Raw genomic sequence first — 19,330 nt, 5'->3', positions numbered from 1 at the left:
GAGGGAGTATTCACAAATACTGCACATACAATCAGGAAGAGTATTCACAAATACTACACATACTGTCAGGAAGAGTATTCACAAATACTACACATACAGTCAGAGGGAGTAGTTACAAATACTACACATACTGTCAGGAGTATTCACAAATACTACACATACAGTCAGGAAGAGTATTCACAAATACTACGCATACAGTCAGGAAGAGTATTCACAAATACTACACATACAGTCAGGAGGAGTATTTACAAATACTACACATACAGGCAGGAGGAGTATTAACAAATACTACATATACTGTCAGGAGGAGTATTCACAAATACTACACATACAGCCAGGAAGAGTATTTACATATACTACACATACAGCCAGGAGGAGTATTTACAATTTACAAATACTCCTCATACAGTCAGGATGAGTATTCACAACTTACCTCAACTGTAGTTAGAGATATGTTTACTACCATCATCATCATTATTAATGTCCAATAACTCTTGCATCTGTTTACCTGCCTCTGTACTTTCTCACTCACCTCTGGAAACTGCAATACCTTGTACTTATACAGTTTAAAGTTGTCACCACACGTGCATCCTCGGATGTTGCACTGCGTCCTATAGTATCGATTTGACTCGTTCTCTATATGAACCTCTTCTCACTTTGTTTTATTTAAATTTGATTATTGCGCTCATCGCACTGCTGAGCTGACCCGTGCTTCTCGTCCAACACTTTTCATTGTACTACTGACCCTGTGTTAACTTACACATGACAAATAAAACTTGAAACTTTAACGTGAAACTTGAACAATAATTATACAGTATATATTATATTTTAACATACTATTGTATTGCAAAATATCCTTTTGCCAGAGAAGTAATCCAAATACACCATATTGAGGGAGACTTTCCTTCCATATCAGCACTGGGATCTTTGTCTATGTGACCTTGTAACCATGAGGAGATACGTTCATATTATTTTGCGTCACAGTCAAGGTTTTGTAACTTGATTCAGTGCAGACACTATTATCATTAGCATCATCTTTTCCATCGTGCTGTCCATCATTAGTGACCTGAGTCAAACCAACAAAAGTGATAAGTTATGAAAGAAAGATCTTTTTAATATACATATATATATATATATAAACACAATTTCCTTAAAGGATATCACATTTTTCTCTCTGCTAAAAAAAAAGACACAATTCCCACACACACACATACGTACACACACATTGTCATATTTCTGTGCATTGGCGTAATAGTGAGAATCATTCCTGATTCATAAGGAGCAGCAGTTTTCAACAGGTTCTTCTTCATCAATCTCATGATGGTGTTGTATTGATTTGATATCCTCGGGTCCTTCCTGACCCTCCTACAGTACAATGAAAGCATGTTCAACATTTGGTGTTTTCATTTTCTGAAGTGCAGCATCAAAATGATGCATATTTGGGTGTAGCAGAAAAATAAAGTGTGTGTATTTGAGTAAGACGACAAATGAAAGTGTTTAACCTGGCGTGCTATGATGGAAGCTATTCTGAAATAAAATAGAAATATGAAGGTTTTAAGAATGAAAAACACTTCCATGGTTGACACCTGCTGATAGCCCCACAACAATACTGGATAAATCGGTTGTATATGATAAGGGTCGGTCTCCGTGTGGTATGCTGTGACCACTGTTGCCCTGCTGTGCAGTTACATTGAAGAGGAACTCATCAGTTACAGCATAGTTAACAGTTGTGGATTTAAAGTTTTAAATTTAGTGTAATCGTCTTCTTAAATTATGTTTTCACAGGACTTTCTGCAAAATCTAGGAGCTTCCACGACAGTTTCCAAAAGTGACTAAAACTGGAGACTTGCAGTGCACCCCCTCCTGTCATGTAGCGGGGCCCTGAGCCCAATGACGTCATCACTACGGGGATAGTTGAGAAGCACAGCACACAGACCTCCTGTCAACTCTGTGCCTTACTTGCTCACTTGTCTCTCCCTGCCCTATCTCTGGGCACAGGCCTGTTCTACATCAGCGATGGTCTTTGGCGCGTCAGAGGACAGAATCAGAGGGCCTCCCTTGTCTCGGATCACCACATCATCCTCAATTCTGATGCCCAGGCCACGGAAACGCTCTGGCGCCTGGTCACTGTCCTCGCTGATGTACAAACCTGTACAAAAAAAAGGAGAAAAGGGGGACATGTGTGAAAGCAGGAATAACATGAGCCAGATAGGAAGAGAGGGATTCATCATTTGAAATGGGAAGTTAGTACAGAAGATAATGTGAGTGTTTGGGTTTTTAAACCTGTTTCTACACAGATTATCGATCAACAGCCACATCTGCACATCTTGAGTAAGAATCAAGATGGTGAGAAAGTATGTAAAAGCCTAGTTTATCCGTACCTGGTTCTATAGTGATGGCCATTCCTGGCTGTAGAGGCTGTGAGCGGGACAGCTCAGAGGTGTCGTGGACATCCATGCCCAGGTAATGACCAACGTGGTGGGGGCAGTAACGCCGAGCAGCCTGGGACGAGCATGACAAGAAATATAAGGTCTTAAGAAGTTGTTGGAGCCTGCAATTAGTTCACTTCATCGATTACATTGGCAGAACTGACTGAAAACCACTGATGAGGACATGAATAAACTCATATACCAACTAGAATGGCCTTCACTGGAAGTAATACCTCTGCCAGTCCTACTCCTGTATAGCTCTTATGATAGAATAATAAAATCTCAAAACTATAATTGTCTGTTTTTTACAACAAGATCCATTCATCACTTCCTAAGAAATTGAAATTTCCCAAAAGGTCCCGTCTTACAATGTTGTGGAAAAGAACCTGAATCTACAACTTAACAAAACATAACCACCTTGTAGTAAAAATATTTTAAAATATATTTAATACCCAACTGACATGATAACAGTGTCTGTATCATTTCTGTCATGACTCTCTGGTGTGGGCGATGGACACTTCACTACACAATATGGGAAATTCTACTTTTTGAAACACATATTGAGACATTTTGTTACTTTCAGCTACAACTTTGTTCCCTAAAAGCTAAGAGCCGCTTTCAAACTGGTGTAAAGCACAGGAATAATCACCAAGAATCTATTATTGTTCAAACTGCAATTTGAAACACTGCATTATTTCTCTGATTATTACCTTTTGTACATCGGCATCACTGGTACTGGCCTTAACAATCCCGAGCCGCCTGAGCTGCCGTCCCAGCACAGCCAGCATGGTAGTGTAGATGTGATCTAGACTAACACCCGGGGAGCACAGAGACAAACAGGAGCGCTGGACCTCCAGGACGGCCTCGTACAGCTCCGCCTGGGCAGCGCTGAATCTGGCAGGAAGGAGGTGAGAGCAGCACATTACAGGTGTGTTTGTGTCTCTGTGTGAATACAAATGCGTCCTGAGCCACATATGAACGACGGCCTACTCAGCTGACGTCCACTGACCTGCTACAGTTTCTCAATGAATCGAAATGTTTTGTCCTTTTAACCTTTTGTCAAACTTACTTTCCATTTACCGGCCATGTCCGAGTGATGTCACTGACATAACCGAAGTATTCACAGCCACCATCAAGCAGCACCATTTCGCCGTCCTGATGCAGGAGAGCGGGAGAAAAGTACAAGGAGTGATTACTTCAAGTGTTTGTACCCTTTATCGTTTCCAGAGGACTAAGATTGCACCTGATATCTCATGACTGATCCTTTCACACCTGCAGCACCTTCCGTTACCTTTATTATCTGGTTGTTGTTTATGTAGTGAAGAGTATTGGCTCGATTTCCTCCAGCGACCACAGGAGGATACGCCAGGAAGTTGGCACCATGGATCCGATTCTCAAAATCAAACTGAAGGGGAGAATTTTATACTATTAATATGCTTTGACAAAACCTTTTTCATAGTATGAGTGTATCATTTATAATGGCTATAAGTAGTATATAGGATCATAACTGCACAGTCATTGACAAGTCTCTTTTAAATAAAAACTGAAATTACACATTACACAAAAAGGTCTATATATATGGATATATATATAGAATCAGTCTTTAAACTTTAAAGAAATAATAATGTGTCCTTCATCGTGATAAATACTAATATCGACTGATATGATTTCTTTTTGTATTTCTCATTAAAACTTCTCAAGCACTACTGTCCCTTTTATATATAATATGTTGCTGCGGTCAGTTTGTCAGTGCTAATGAGGAACAGTTATTAACATCTGCAGGTACTGAATAATCAATGTATGATACTTATGCCCCCGGTAATTATATTAAAGAGCCTGATCAATAAAAGACATGGACATCATTAAGGGGCCACACGTGATAGTGAGCCAGTAAAGTGCCACAGAAAGATTTTCAGTCACCTTCGCAAAGAGCACAGCTTCGTCTACGTCTCCGTGAGACAGAGCCATCGTCCTCCTAAAAGCCTGGAAGACAAGGATTTGTGTTGGTGCACTGCTTGTGTTGAAAAGAATCTCTACAAGTGTTACACAGCGTGGCTGAGGGACATCAATACATTACGATACTGGGAAATAGAAATACTGCAGGTATTTGGAAGTAATAATATTGACGGTGAAAACATACAACAAACAAATAGAGCAACAGCATAATGTACAGAAGTACTATTCATGGGCAGTTATTTATGTATAAGATGATTTTATTAAGAGTTGAGAACTAGAGATGAGGATATATTAAGTGGGTGTGTGTGTGTTCCAGGTAATACTCATGTTGTGGGGGATTAAATCTGTTTCAACAGTCACATTATGGGGACTTGTCTTCCTAATGAGGACAAAAATCACCTTCAATTTGAAGCTGAAAACATGTTTGTGAGTGTGAGAAATCAGTGTAATGTCCTCTGTGTGTGTGTTTGTGTCTGTGACCCTCAGAGTATTGAAAGTCATTTAAACACCGACCTGTGCTGTGATGCGACCTGCTTCTTGCATGAGCGCCACCTCTCCTGAGCTCTTGAGGGCCCTGAGCGAGTGTATGAGGGGCTTGAGAGAGCGTGGCATCGGCCCCGGCTCCAGCACAGGACACACGTGAGCCTGGTGGAGCCGAGGGTGGGCAGGCTGAGAGTTATCGTACCAAAGCACGGTGCCTGAAAGGGAGTAGACAGAAAACAGTTAACTATGAAGTTACGGTCCTAATGTTTGTGGTCTATCTCGTAACCTTAGTTCTGTTAAGAGGCTGGACATGCATCCTCACACCCCCATGCACCAACCTTTCAGGGCCTTGAGCACAACACCCAGCTCTTCAGTGCTGTGAACTCTCTCGATGCCGGTCAAAGCAGCTGCTCCATCCTTCCCTGAGCGGGGCCCGTCCCACAACTCTCGCCCCGGGTCTCTGCGGGGGACGAATAAGATGGCCTGATCCGGTCGCCCTTTCCCGTAAAGAACCAAGGCGCTGTCAGGCTCCAAGATGCCACTGAGGTAGAGGAAATCCTGGGGAACATATGACTCCTGGTTATTTGGGGAAGACTTGCCCACAGAGGCAGAAGATGATAAAAGTGAAGATGAAGAAATGCAACATGAAATCAAAAAGGCACCTGGTTCTGGTGGAAGTGATAAGGGATGTCGTTGGTCATGAAGCGGGTCGGATGGGACAAAACGATGACCACATGGTTGCTGGAGGACGCAGATGGTCCCAGCCTGTCTGCCTGGGCCTCGATCAGCGATGCCAGTCGATGTCTGCGGAGCTCATACTCTGTCTGGCTCAAGCCTGGGGTCACGTCACCTGAGGGGAAGAGATCAGCTTTCAGGTTGAATACATCAAGAAATATGTTCACAATCAATGTTTTGGAGTTAAATATTGAACTGAAAAGTGTTTCTACAAAATCATCACGTCACATTAAAGCTGACTTTTTGACCTTTCAGATAAAGAAATGCCGTCCAAGGCCAAAATCACGTTTTGTGAGCTCAAAGTGATCTTGACTTTTGATCACCAGAATCTAATCAGTTCATTTGTGAATCCAAGTGAACGATTGTACTAAATTTGAAGATATTCTCTTGTAGAGTTTTTGAGATATTGTGACAAGATCATCACCAAGACATGTACTTCTATTTCTAAATGTGACATGACGCACAGTGCTTGGTGTGACTAATTGCAGGTTTTCCCTTAAAAGTGTAAATGTGTTGGTTCAGCACAGCTCTGAAAACAGTACTCACCATACTTAATGAGGTGTGGGTGGGTGAAAGGGCTCGGCTGGCCCAGGTACCGCGGTGGAACCGTCTTTGGTTTCAAACCTCCGGGTTTTAAAGAAACACTTCTGGTTGGGCACCAAATACATCCTGGAGACAGACACACAACACAAACACTCTTACACTGGTTCCCAGCATCCACTGGTTCCCAGCATCCACTGAGTCACAATCATGTCAGACAGGAACTTTACCGAAGGAGGATACAAGTTTCAGGTAAGAAAAAAGGAAAGGGAGACAAAGTTGCTAACTTTTCTTTTTCATGGTGACGCCCTCTGTCCGTGTGTCAAGTTTCATAAGTTTTGACTGTAGAAATGTGGGGGAAATTAAAGGGAAGTTGACAACTTTTTCATTGTATCACTCATATCTTGTTCCTATTAAATATTATTTTACAATAATCCAGAATAGGTGACACAGATATTTCTCTTCTCTCTTGTTCCTGTTGACTCCCACTGTCTGTATATCACGTTTCAAGACATTTTACTGTAGAAATTTGGAGAAAATCTGCTTCTTTTCCATTACATCACCCATAACTTGCTCTTATGAAATATCAGTGACCTGAGCATGCAAAGTTTCTTCCTGTGACTTCACCCCAATGGAACAGACCAGAGATCCCGAGGGCAGCAGCTGTCAGAACATGTGCATGAACCCACTGGAGCTTCTCACTGACCTGGAGTCCGTCTCCCCGGCGGCAGCAGCTGGACAGCCGAGCGGAACCAGGTTCTGCTGCTGGAGGGCAACATGGTCACAGCTCGAGGACACGGCTCAGTCACAGCATAGCGCCACAGTGTGGCCGTGGAGCGTCACCGACAGTCAACAACAGCGTCGTGCTCGCATGCGGAGACACGCAGCTGTGCGTTGCTGCGACTCACCGACGTGAAAACTCCTCTGTTTGTCTGTGGCTGTCAGCCGCTAGCGTTAGCTTCAGGTTAGCTCGCTGCTAGCTGACAGTTCCCCACGCTCATTGGTGCAGCGGGATACACTTCCCCCTGAGTTTGGCTTCCCAGGCAGAGGCGCTTAACCCCGCCTCCTTTTGGCTTAAAGGGATAGTTCAACCAAAAATGACCTTTTTGGAGTTTCAGGGCTAAAAAAGCGTTGCAGCAGAATCCAATACAATTATAGTGAATGGTGACCACTTCTTCAAATGTAAAAAACCCAACATCCCCCCATACTGCTCCTGTGGTGTCATCCAAGTGTCCGTAAACCCAGACATTCATATCCTTCTGCCTGGAGCCGCGTTCATGTGGCTAACAATGGCTAGCTGGCTAACGTAAACATTGTTCCCATGCAACTGGAACATTATCAACTCAGGTTATTCGGGTGTGACGTCATTCCGAGGTGTAATGGAAAACGACAAATGTTCACAACAGCAACATATTCTCCAAAGTGTTCACATGAGGGGGGGGTGCAGCAGGCAGAGGCAACAATGACAACATGTTAAATTAAATTTTCAATACTCTATACAGTGGTCAACAATATTGTGAAAAGAAGTGTACAATCGATGGTCACTCACCGAGCAATATACCATCATGCACTGCGCCCGCCCTTTCCTACCAATTTAAATAAGAGCAGAGCCAAAAAGGTGGATGATTTCATACACAGACATGATCCCTGTATCGGAATTCATTCGTTATGTCTCATTATGTCGGATCGCAGAGGAATCTTGTAAAATCAGGGGTATTATTTGCTATTATGCATTTATGGGTGTGAAATCTTTCACACAGAATTAAGTTTATAATGTGGTAATATTCCACAGTCAAATTTCACATTAAGATTGATAAAACCCTAAGTATATATATATAATCCTTCAGTCCAAAGGTTGGGGGTCGGGGAGATTCCCTGTAAACTGAGCTGATCCTGACAGACTCACTGCAGGGCAACAAATGCTCGTGACCTCTCGGGCTGTCCCACAACTTGCCTGAATGAAAACCCGAAGCGACGCTGCCTCCAGAGAAGCGTAGCACTGCTGCAAGTCGACCGTCGCCGTCCTCTGTGGGGTTTCTTTCCGGCCGCCATCGGCGTAGATCTTCGAACAGGTGCGTTTCACTCGGATACGGGGATTCTGTGTGCCGCTGCTCCGCCGTGTTTTCCCGCTAATCTCGGTGCAGGCTGCAGCTAGCTCACGGGTGCTATCATGCGTCAAGCGGCCATGACATGACTGACGGATTCACATTTCCAGAAACTTCAGGCTGGTCGTCAGTGAATCAGGGGCTCGTGTTGTGTTATTGCACATTGTGGGTTTTCCAGGGGAGGGGGATCACGTTGAGGCGGTGGCGGACCTTCACTCGGCCCCGGCCGGGTTAGCGTAGCTAGCCGTAGTTAGCCGCTAGGAAACGCAAACAACACCAGGCTCGGTTAAGCTGTTTACGGGGTTTTCTCGCTTCTCTTTCCCCGCCTGCAGCGCGCCGTGTGCGGGACGTGACAGAGCAACATGGACCCAAGGAAAATGTCCGAGTTAAAGGGCTTCGTGCAGCGGTGCGAGTCCAACCCGGGGATCCTGCACCTTCCAGAGATGAACTTCTTCCGGACCTGGCTGCTGGGGTCAGTGCTGCTGCAGCACGTGAACACACACACACACACACTAAACAAGTGTCCGGGTTATTGAGCCCAACACCCACAGGGAATTTATTTATCTGTCACTGTGCCACATGTGTTCTTAGATTAAAGGGTTAGTTCAGCCAATCATTACGGTTCACTCATTATCCACTCACCACTATGATGGAGGAGGGAAGGGGGAGGGGGGGTGGGGTCGAAGTGTTTGAGTCCACAAAACACATCTGGAGTTTCAGGGGTGAACGACGTTGCAGACAAATCCAATCCAATTGAAGTAAATGGTGATTTTTCAAACGTTCAAAAACATCAAATGGCTCCAAACTGCTCCTGTGAATGGAAACGAGGTCATTTACACCGTGTTTCAGCCTAAATGTCTGTGATCCACACACGAACGCGGCTCTGGAGGAGGATAACAGGACATTCAGGCGAAAAACATGGTGTAAATGACCTTATTTCCATTCACAGTCACGTCTTCCATTCACAGGAGCAGTATGGAGACGTTGGACGGCAAAGAAGTTCTTTGGAAAGACACTAAAGATTAAAAAAAGCATCTGTTTTGACTAATCCAGTAAACTGAGAACTTGAAAAATCATGGGACTTGGGCTTCTGGCTGAATTACTCATGATTTTTGTTTTGCAGCATGGGAGCAACGATCCCTCCTCCACCCCCGACTGAGGAGTCATGCCACGTGAGATGCTATTTATTTTTTATTTGTGATGATTAGATGTTATTCTCGTGTATGTTATTCTTATACTCTGATTAATAGTATTGGCAGTTATGTGTTCGTGATGGTCACATCATGCTGTAACTCTCTGACCTGTAGGGTGGATGTCCCTGTGGACCTCCCCCTGCATCAGCTCCTCCTCCTGAGCCCAAGCCTCCTACACTGTCCGAGAGCGAGGAGAGTGAAATAGGTTTGTCCATCCAAACCTTCAACAGTTTCTTTAACCACACCTCTGGACACAGGAGTTTAGCTGAGTCTGTAAATGTTTGGAAACCCAATCCTACCAGCACCACTCCATCTCACTTATTAATGCTAACTGTGCTGTTTGTGTAATCTTGAGGAAAACCAAAGCAGGCCAGTAAACCCCCCGACACTTAAACCCGAGCAAAGAACTTGAAGTGAAGCGAAGTTTATTATAAACATTGTGTTCATCTGTCGGCCTTTTCAGAAATCAGCGACGAGGGAGTGATCGAGCCAGACACCGATGAACCACAGGAGATGGGAGACTTTGAAAATGCTGAGGTAAAACATCTACTAATCATGAACACATTTACTCTGATGCAAACCCCCGTCCTCTCGAGGAAACCAATCAGTTTATAAAGGAGATTCAAGGCAATTTCAACCATTGAAACAGGATTCGTTAGATTATCTTGTCTATAAATGTCCTCAGGTCACAGAGGAGGTGATGGACCAGGCCGATGAGATGAAGATGGAGGCCATTAATGCTCTGGGAGAAGGTAGGTGGAGATTCAGAATATCGGGCCTGTGAAGACACACTTCCTGTGAAGATGAGGTAAACAGTACTGAACTAAATTAGATTAATCATCTCTTACACATTTTTCTTTTACAGGTGATCTACAGAAAGCTCTGGATCTTTTCACTGGAGCCATCAAGCTGAATCCCTGCTTAGCCATCCTGTACGCCAAGAGGGCAAGGTGAGAGCCGCAGGTGTATTTTATTCCGGTTATTCATAGCAGAGTCTCGTTCATCCTGGTCACTGTTCGATTCCTGAAAATAATAACTTTTAAAGGCTCAGACTTTAGCTGTGACACAAACACTGTCTGCTTTGTAACTACTCTTTTGTTCTGAATGAGTGTAATCGGTTGTCCTCTTGTGTGTTTAGTGTCTACATCAAGATGCAGAAACCAAACGCAGCCATCAGAGATTGCGACAGAGCCATCAGCATCAACCCAGACTCTGCACAGCCTTACAAGTGGAGGGGGAAAGCTCACAGGTACGTTCCTATTGAAAGACTCTACTATAGGCCAGATACTTCCCAGTGTGTGCTGTGAACAAACACCTGGCAGAGAGGTTGAACCTTCACATCCACATGACATGACCAAACCTTCAGTGTAAACACTCCCAGGATTAACACACCTCATCTTTGGCAACTAGGATTATATCAATAACTAATCATGGGGCCAGTGATGGAATCAGTGTGACTCTCAATAAAACATTTAAACTGTCACTTAGTATGTAATTATGGAGTGATTACATTAATTATTTGTTATAGTTATTGCCATTGATCTATGTGGGCTGCTTGCCAAAGTAAGGTCTGTTTGTGGGGGAACACTGCGTCCACGCTGCTCCTGCCATCTGCTCGCTGATTTGACGGTAGCGTATTGTGCGTGTGTGTGGCTGCAGGCTGCTGGGGCACTGGGAGGAGGCAGCCAGAGACCTGGCCACAGCCTGTAAACTGGACTACGACGAGGACGCCAGTGCGATGCTGAAGGAGGTCCAGCCTAAGGTAAATTACCCGAGAAGAGAGGGAATTTAAAAAAAACACGTTGCAGGCTTTTTAAAAATAATTAGTGTGTAGTAACTTTAATGCAGGTATGTTATTTTTATGTGTGCATGCTCAGAATAGAGGGGGGGATCTCAGTAACAGTTTGATCAGAGGTCTTTAGAAACCTGCACTGACAGAGAGGGAATCAAGTTTGTCTTATGTGTCTTTCTTACCTTTCTTTCCAGGCGAACAAGCTCATTGAGCACAGACGCAAATATGAGCGCAAGAGAGAAGAAACGGAGGTCAAGGAGAAACAAGAGCGGGTAAAGAAAGCAAGAGAGGAGCACGCAAAGGCTCAGAGGGTGAGTTGCTCTGGAGGATTTCATATCTGGAAAAGCTAATAAATGATCCTAAGTTGAACTGCAATGTAGAACTAGTAATGCCCACGGAGGCTCAAAGGCACATCTGCAGGCCGCAAGAGCTGCAATGGGTCCGCTTGGTAGCATTGCATTTCCGGCAGACAGTATTTCCGGAATCTCCTGCTTCACCTTACACTTACTCTTCTTGTCTTCGTTGCCTTTCTTTAAGAAAAAGTAAATCCTCTTCAACATCTATCAGCACAACTATGAATGCGACTCATTCTCGTGTTCTGCATACTGAGTCCAGCAGCAGGTCTTTATTTGCCACAGCTTAATTCCTGCGGCTCACTTGTACAGTTTCAGAAAAGGCCAAGAAAACGGCCCATTCGAAACAGGCACTGCACTAGTTTTCACAATAAGAGTTTTCTGTAGGCCCCTTTTTAAAGCAACAGAAGAAACCACTGGTGACTCCTGAATGCCTCCTGAAACGTGTCCCATTCTTTTGTCTCAACAGGAGGAAGAAGCACGACAGGCTGGAGGAGGATTCTTTCCAGGTAGGAGATTGGAACCGAGCTGGTTCATTGCATGATGGGATAAGCTACACACTCAAAATACCATTATAGGAGACATGGGAACATGGTACCCTTTGGGGGGGGGAAAGCATTAGTCACATCATGTAGTTAAAAGGTGAATCTTTTCATTGTTATTCAGCGGGTGCTGCTGGATTCCCAGGTGGAGCCCCTCCTGGCATGGCCGGTCTTGGTGACCTCCTGAAGGATCCTGAGCTTCTCAACGCCATGAAGGTATGACGGGAACACTAAAGGGATAGTTCACCCCAAAATCTCAAAGATATATGTTGTTATTTTGGAAAGTTTAGTTCTTTGTGTTGGATGAGAAGGTGATGGTCTGTGGAGGTGGAGTTAAGAAGAAGGCAGGAGGCAAGATATGAAGGGACGTGTGTTGATTCCACAAACAGGATCATGTGTATTTGAGCCTTTGACAGCGCAGCACAGACAAGGACTTAGATGTGGTTCACTAAAAGAGATTAAAAAGATGGAGGGGGGAATTTATTTTCATTTTTGCCTTTATTTATGTGAGAGATAGAGAAGAAGAGATGGGAAACAAAACAAAAACTGTGGATATTTAATCACTTAAACTGACAGCAAGCCTTTTCACCTGATTTTGGAAATGCACTGCGTGAATAAAGATGACATTTTCCATATTCAACTCTAGGACCCTGAGGTGATGACTGCCTTCCAGGATGTGGCGCAGAATCCAGCCAACATCTCCAAGTATCAGAGCAACCCCAAAATCATGGCACTCGTCACCAAGCTAAGTGCCAAATTTGGAGCCCCACCACAACCATAAACAGGAAACACACCAAAGGAGTGGAGAGGAGAAGGGGAGAGTGAATACGTTGTGAAACGATCTAGGGAGCCAACAATTATTCCACTGTGTGCAGATCAAACGTGGGGAGCGGGTGGCAGTTTATTTGGTGTAATGTCCAGAAAGTGGGGCTACTTTTTTAATGTTCTGCATCAGCCGTTCAGCACTTAGTGATGTCTCAACCAAGCAAGCGAACGGTTAGGAGTCAGGTCTCTGACGCTTCTCAGTTGGGACGTCACTTAACCACAGTTTGATATTTCTTAACCTGTATCTGGAGAAGCTAAACTGGAAAGCCCTGCTTTTTGACGCTAGCTCACGAACCTTTTTACAGGCATTTAATACATGGTAATGGTTTAGCTATTGTGTTTTTTCTTTCTCTGAACAGAGAAACGTTTTGTTAACAGATCTATTATAAATGCAAAAAAAGTGCTGTTCTTGATTTCTCACCCTATTGGGAAAATGATTCACGATAATAAAATACTGAAACCTCTGTTCCTGCAAACTGGTTGGACATTCCTTTCACTTGATCTCTGTTTATGTTTCATGTTGTATACATAACCGCTTGTATGCCTCTGTGCCCTCGACAGCCAGTGGCCGGAGGCATTGTGTTTTCGGGTTGTCCGGCCGTCCTATTCTCGTTAACTTGATATCTCAAGAACCTAATAAATAGAATGACGCGCTGTTCCAGAAAAATCACTGCAATCAGTGAGCATAAAACCTGTCTGATCCCCCACTGAGACCTGAAAGCGTCCAGGTTACTGGTCAGGGTGTAGAAGGCGTGTTCTACTCTCTGCTACCAAACACTTCACCACATCAGTCCAGCCTTCACCCAACATCTGGCTCTTCCTGCTCTTCCAGGTGGCCGGTTTGGAGGACAAGGGTTGCTCTATATAGACTCAGTGGCACAGACAGGGACTGCAACACTTCCTCCACAGTCCTCTTCAGCACTGTGGAGGACCTGATGCTGGTGATGTCGCGGAGTGTTTCCCGGGATGCCTTGGTGAGATGGCCCAGCCTCAACAAACTTAGTTCTTAATGTTGCAGAGGGAAATGTGGTGTTTTTCAAGAAGTCATTGAGGAAGAGCGGCTCCCTCAAACGGCTACATCCTCGGTCTGAGGTCAGGAGTCCATTTATCCTCCAGCGTCTGCCAGGCGTTAACCCCCGAGCTGTAAAAAGGTGTCGGTGTCGGTCAGGTCAGCTTCAGATGATCTCATCAGAAAGAGTTTCCCTGTTCCTGCAGTTCCCCTGAAGCCGGTCAACAAATCCTCGCAGGGGAAGTAACTCAGTGACAGCGGATGTAGCTGAGACGGCATCAAGGGTCGACCAATCACATTCGATTTTTAAAAAAAGAAAACGAATACTTATTGGCTGTTGGAGTGTCCATTTTGCTGGCGCCCCACATCTTGGAGTATATGTGTTTAGACCAGTGGTTCTCAAACTTTTTCTGTCATGCCCTGCCCCAACAAAATTATGACAAAATGGGCCAAGTTTAACATGTGTATTTACATAACATACACATGAACATTAAATTCACATTACTTTCAGGAATTTCTGATGTGCAAATAAAAAACCTTTTTCAAACTACTTTTTGTGACATTTGCCACTTTTTTCAAAGAATAGTGGAATAACTTTGCTTAAATTCAACTTAATTGAAGTACTTTTGGTGACATTTATCACTACATTCCTCCATCAGTCTGTCTGTACTTTTTCAAAAATAGAGAAAAAATAAATTAAATTATAATCACTTTGTTACAACGATGATAAAGCTCAACCAAAAAGAGATGCGGAAGTCAAAACATTAGTTCCGCCTCACACGTCCCCCTCCCGGTCCTTATGCCCACCAGTGGGGGGCGCCACACAGTTTGAGAATCACTGATTTAGACAGAAATGAACCAAATACAATTTGAAAACTTATTTTGAATGCTGGCAGGTGCTTAAGGTCTACCAGGCGCATTGTAAACTATATTATCTAATGAAATTATGTGAAACATTTTTATACAGACTATTTTGTGTCAGGATGTTTGTACTACCCATACAAACAAACCAAACTCTGCATTGTGACAACATTTATGTTTATTTTGAACTTGCAACATTGACAACAGTGAGGGTTAAAAGTGGGAGGGATCAGAGAGGAAAGAAATGATGCCTACTGAAGCACATAAAGGGCCATTTGATGGTAATACATCTAGCATGGCCACACATTTAAAGTGAAAACACCCTGATTTGTCTCAAAGGCCATTTGAGGGAATTCCTTTGACATTTCCCCTCTATGCAAGGGAACCAAGGAAATCAGCTTGGGATGAAAGGCTTTGAACTATAGATACAGAGCAGTCAGCTTATATTAGAACAGGTCAATGCACCTTGACATTGGTTGCCACCTGCCAATAAACCGAACTGAGAACAATTAAGAAGATGACGAACGCATCGGAGTTAACGCAGAACGCACCTGAAACAGAGACGATGCCGGACAAACCAGATAAAGACATGGTGGAGTTTACCGAGGCCGAGAAACACTTGCACACGTATGTCAGCTTGGTGATCCTGCAGGTCTTCCAGAAGTGCGATGCCTACAAGGGCGAAAAAGAGGAGGTTATGGCCAGAGACACAAAGCGTCTGCTAAACCTGATCACGGACGGACTCCCGAAGGACCTTGTTCCCAACATGAAGTTCGACAAAATGGCTCAGTCTGTGTACAAGGAGCTTGTGCGTGTGTTCGGCAGGAAGCTGAAAAGCAAGATTCGTGAACAAGACCCAGATGAGGAGACTTCCATAATTGTGTCCTTTCAGACGAAGCTGAAAAAGCACACAGGAAAGCTCCCCGCCACCTTTGGCTGTACTTCCTTCTCGGCCATCTGCGGGGGCTTTGTTGTGGGAGTAATCGTTATGGTTGCAATTCTGGTCCTTGCCATCACTTTTATGTAATAGAAGTTGTGTGCGTGTGCGCATATCTATCTATGGTTATGAGGGCCAATTTTGGATGATCTAGGGCAGAGGTCACTAACAGGCGGTCCGGGTCCGGATCCAGAAGCCGTCCCGTACGGACCCGGACCTAGAAACCGTCCCGTACGGACCCGGACCTACAGCCAAAACAGAAGGTTATGATTTAAAACCTGACGGGGCGCTTCTATTTGTAACCGGCGCAGCTTTTGTAGTCTTTACGGTAGTGGTTTAGCGGATGAGGAAACGCACAGACCAATTGCATGCGAGTTAAGCCATCCCACGTGATACCACTCAGCCAATCAAGTCTGTGCATTCCAGGCGGTAAACATTGCGACTCTACAGTGCAGACAGATGAGTTAGAGGCAAGTTACAGAGGAGTGAGACGGTAGAAAGAAAAAGACAGATAGAGAAACAGGTAGAGAAAACAAAGGGAGAAAAAACAGGAGTGAGACGGAGAAAGGGAGAAAAAACAGGAGTGAGACGGAGAAAGGGAGAAAAAAACAGGAGTGAGACGGAGAAAGGAGAAAAACAGGAGTGAGACGGAGAAAAAGGGAGAAAAAACAGGAGTGAGACGGAGAAAGGGAGAAAACAGGAGTGAGACGGAGAAAGGGAGAAAAACAGGAGTGAGACGGAGAAAGGGAGAAAAACAGGAGTGAGACGGAAAAAGAGAAACAGGAGTGAGACGGAGAAAGGAGAAAACAGGAGTGAGACGGAGAAAGGAAGAAAAACAGGAGTGAGACGGAGAAAGGAGAAAAACAGGAGTGAGACGGAGAAGGAGGAAACAGGAGTAGCGGAGAAAGGGAGAAAAACAGGAGTGAGACGGAGAAAGGGAGAAAACAGGAGTGAGACGGAGAAAGGGAGAAAACAGGAGTGAGACGGAGAAAGGAGAAAAACAGGAGTGAGACGGAGAAAGGAGAAAAAACAGGAGTGAGACGGAGAAAGGGAGAAAAAACAGGAGTGAGACGGAGAAAGGGAGAAAAAACAGGAGTGAGACGGAGAAAGGGAGAAAAACAGGAGTGAGACGGAGAAAGGGAGAAAAAACAGGAGTGAGACGGAGAAAGGGAGAGAAACAGGAGTGAGACGGAGAAAGGAGAGAAAACAGGAGTGAGAAGGAGAAAGGGAGAGAAAACAGGAGTGAGACGGAGAAAGGGAGAGAAAACAGGAGTGAGACGGAGAAAGGGAGAGAAACAGGAGTGAGACGGAGAAAGGGAGAAAAACAGGAGTGAGACGGAGAAAGGGAGAAAAACAGGAGTGAGACGGAGAAAGGGAGAGAAACAGAAGAGTGAGTGAGACGGAGAAAGGGAGAAAACAGGAGTGAGACGGAGAAAGGGAGAGAAACAGGAGTGAGACAGAGAAAGGGAGAAAAAACAGGAGTGAGACGGAGAAAGGGAGAAAAAACAGGAGTGAGACGGAGAAAGGGAGAAACAGAAGAGTGAGACGGAGAAAGGGAGAAAAAACAGGAGTGAGACGGAGAAAGGGAGAGAAACAGAAGAGTGAGACGGAGAAAGGGAGAAAAAACAGAAGAGTGAGACGGAGAAAGGGAGAAAAACAGGAGTGAGACGGAGAAAGGAGAAAAAACAGGAGTGAGACGGAGAAAGGAGAGAAACAGACGAACAAAGTGGGGGAGGATATAAGAGGGGAAGAAAGTGATTTAAAACTGTAATTGTTAAGATGTGTGAGATTATAGTAAAATTGGTTGAGACCGAGTCAAGATGTGAAACAGAAAAAGGGGAAATTAATGATGAAATGCAGCCCTACTTTTATTTAGTTCGTGCAGATGTTGATACAACTACTAGGCTACTTAAATATATATCACACTAAATAGTCAGACATTATGATCTTCCGGACCTTTAGTTCAAGACATTTTCTCGAACTGGACCTCTTTACATTTTAGTTGAATACCCCTGATCTAGGGAATCCATTATGTCAATGAGTGTCCTCACAACTGTAGTGAGCAAGTGTGTGTGTATGTATGTGTTGGTGCACTGTATGGACCAGATGGGTTTACTCTGGGTGCTCCAGTTTCCCCATAAAATAAATATATAAACGTAAAGTTCTGTCTTCACTTTATTTCACAATTAACTGAAATACATGCTTTGAAAACGTGTCAGGTGAAATGTAAAACTGGATAAGGGAGCTAAAGATCATTATTGTACCAATTTTGCCAACAAGCTTATGCTCCTTCACACATCGTGCTTTTTTTTTTTAAGCAATAGGACATGTGTTTATTAATTGGTGACACATCAGGTTCACACTACATGATTTTTTGTCTGATTTTCCACTCACTGCCCAATTTGGAACTCAGACAAAAGCCCAAATCAGAGATAAATCTGCGTTCAATCGACAATCACTAACTGTGAACTCATAATGTAAGTCATAAAAATGGCATCGTATAGCAAGTCAAGAAAGTCATATTATAAGTCATAAAAAACATTTTTAAATGCCATTGTAGAAGTCATAAAATGTTAAAGTATAATTAGTTGTAAAATGTTATATATAAGAGATAAAATAATAGTAGTAATAATAGTCCTGCGTGGTTACGGGGGACTGACAGGCCAGAGGGGGAATTCCTGCAAATCCAGGAGGTAGAACATTAAATGTTGTAGTATAAGTCATGGATTACTCCAGATGAGCGAAAACCTTTATTTTAAGTAAAAGCCCAGAGAAAGGGGTGCACATATGAACATACAGTAGATGCCTCATTGACCACTGCGATAGGTCTTCACCATTTGAGAACAGCGATGACAAGTTGGAACTGTTGAGGAAGTTCTGACCATCCTTACACATTACTGTATACGCCACTATATATTATGTATATTGTATATACAGTATATCTGTACAGGAGAATAGTGCCTGTCTCATTCCACAGATCCTCCCTCCTCTCTCTGAGCAGGACCAAGGTCAGGTTCTAGATAAAGGACCAACAGGACATTGTAGCGTCTACGCTCAGGGACGTTCGTATCTCACTCAGATGCTCCAGACAGAGAGACACCAACTTCAACTCTCACCTACTTCTACTCTTTTGTGTAATTCACCAGTGACCTGACGTAAGGACACAATGTGATTTAGGAATCAATACTTTAGACTTAACTGTCAAATAGGATGTGAAAACCTACATGTGACATAGAGAGACAGCTATTCTAGCCTTTCATGGATATGCTGTTAGAATGGGTGACACAAGTAGAGGGAGATATACTGGGAGGCTGTGGGAGACATCTTCAGACTTGTGGGTGACAATTGCTCGTGTTACTCTGTTGACGTTTGTATATTGTTGCACCTTCTGGTCTCCTTGATGTCACCTCGGTTTCTGCTTCACAAACCACACAGAATCATCAGAAGCCACTACTAACAGTGAGGGTTAAAAGTGGGAGGGATCAGAGAGGAAAGAAATGATGTTTACTGAAGATCCAAATAAGGGGGATCTAGATGTCATGGCAACACATTTAAAGCTGCGTCACCCTG

The 19,330-nt window shown here is 43.9% G+C and overlaps 2 protein-coding genes across 2 annotated transcripts; one reads left to right on the top strand and one right to left on the bottom strand.

Annotated features, from left to right (window-relative positions):
• Window positions 1–1,086: 1,086 nt before the first annotated feature.
• xpnpep3 (X-prolyl aminopeptidase 3, mitochondrial) lies at window positions 1,087–7,194 on the bottom strand. The gene is made up of 11 exons (XM_035180478.2): window positions 6,850–7,194; window positions 6,150–6,272; window positions 5,531–5,718; window positions 5,207–5,426; window positions 4,899–5,083; window positions 4,350–4,412; window positions 3,721–3,834; window positions 3,499–3,584; window positions 3,140–3,323; window positions 2,382–2,502; window positions 1,087–2,149 (listed from the first exon to the last, which is right to left on the bottom strand). The coding sequence occupies exons 1-11, from the start codon at window positions 6,920–6,922 to the stop codon at window positions 1,983–1,985; spliced, it is 1,524 nt and encodes a 507-aa protein (XP_035036369.1). The 5' UTR covers window positions 6,923–7,194; the 3' UTR covers window positions 1,087–1,982.
• Window positions 7,195–8,053: 859 nt separating this feature from the next.
• Window positions 8,054–13,429, top strand: st13 (ST13 Hsp70 interacting protein). Its single transcript, XM_035180479.2, has 13 exons — window positions 8,054–8,215; window positions 8,581–8,720; window positions 9,372–9,420; window positions 9,556–9,646; window positions 9,905–9,978; window positions 10,127–10,193; window positions 10,307–10,391; window positions 10,580–10,690; window positions 11,101–11,203; window positions 11,428–11,544; window positions 12,056–12,095; window positions 12,253–12,344; window positions 12,775–13,429. The coding sequence occupies exons 2-13, from the start codon at window positions 8,611–8,613 to the stop codon at window positions 12,907–12,909; spliced, it is 1,074 nt and encodes a 357-aa protein (XP_035036370.2). The 5' UTR covers window positions 8,054–8,215; window positions 8,581–8,610; the 3' UTR covers window positions 12,910–13,429.
• Window positions 13,430–19,330: the final 5,901 nt, after the last annotated feature.

The sequence above is a fragment of the Hippoglossus stenolepis genome, chromosome 16, assembly GCF_022539355.2.
Source record: "Hippoglossus stenolepis isolate QCI-W04-F060 chromosome 16, HSTE1.2, whole genome shotgun sequence".
In the NCBI taxonomy this organism is placed as follows: domain Eukaryota; kingdom Metazoa; phylum Chordata; class Actinopteri; order Pleuronectiformes; family Pleuronectidae; genus Hippoglossus; species Hippoglossus stenolepis.
Note: the sequence above shows the minus strand (reverse complement) of the source record. Positions and strands in the feature narration are given on the sequence as shown.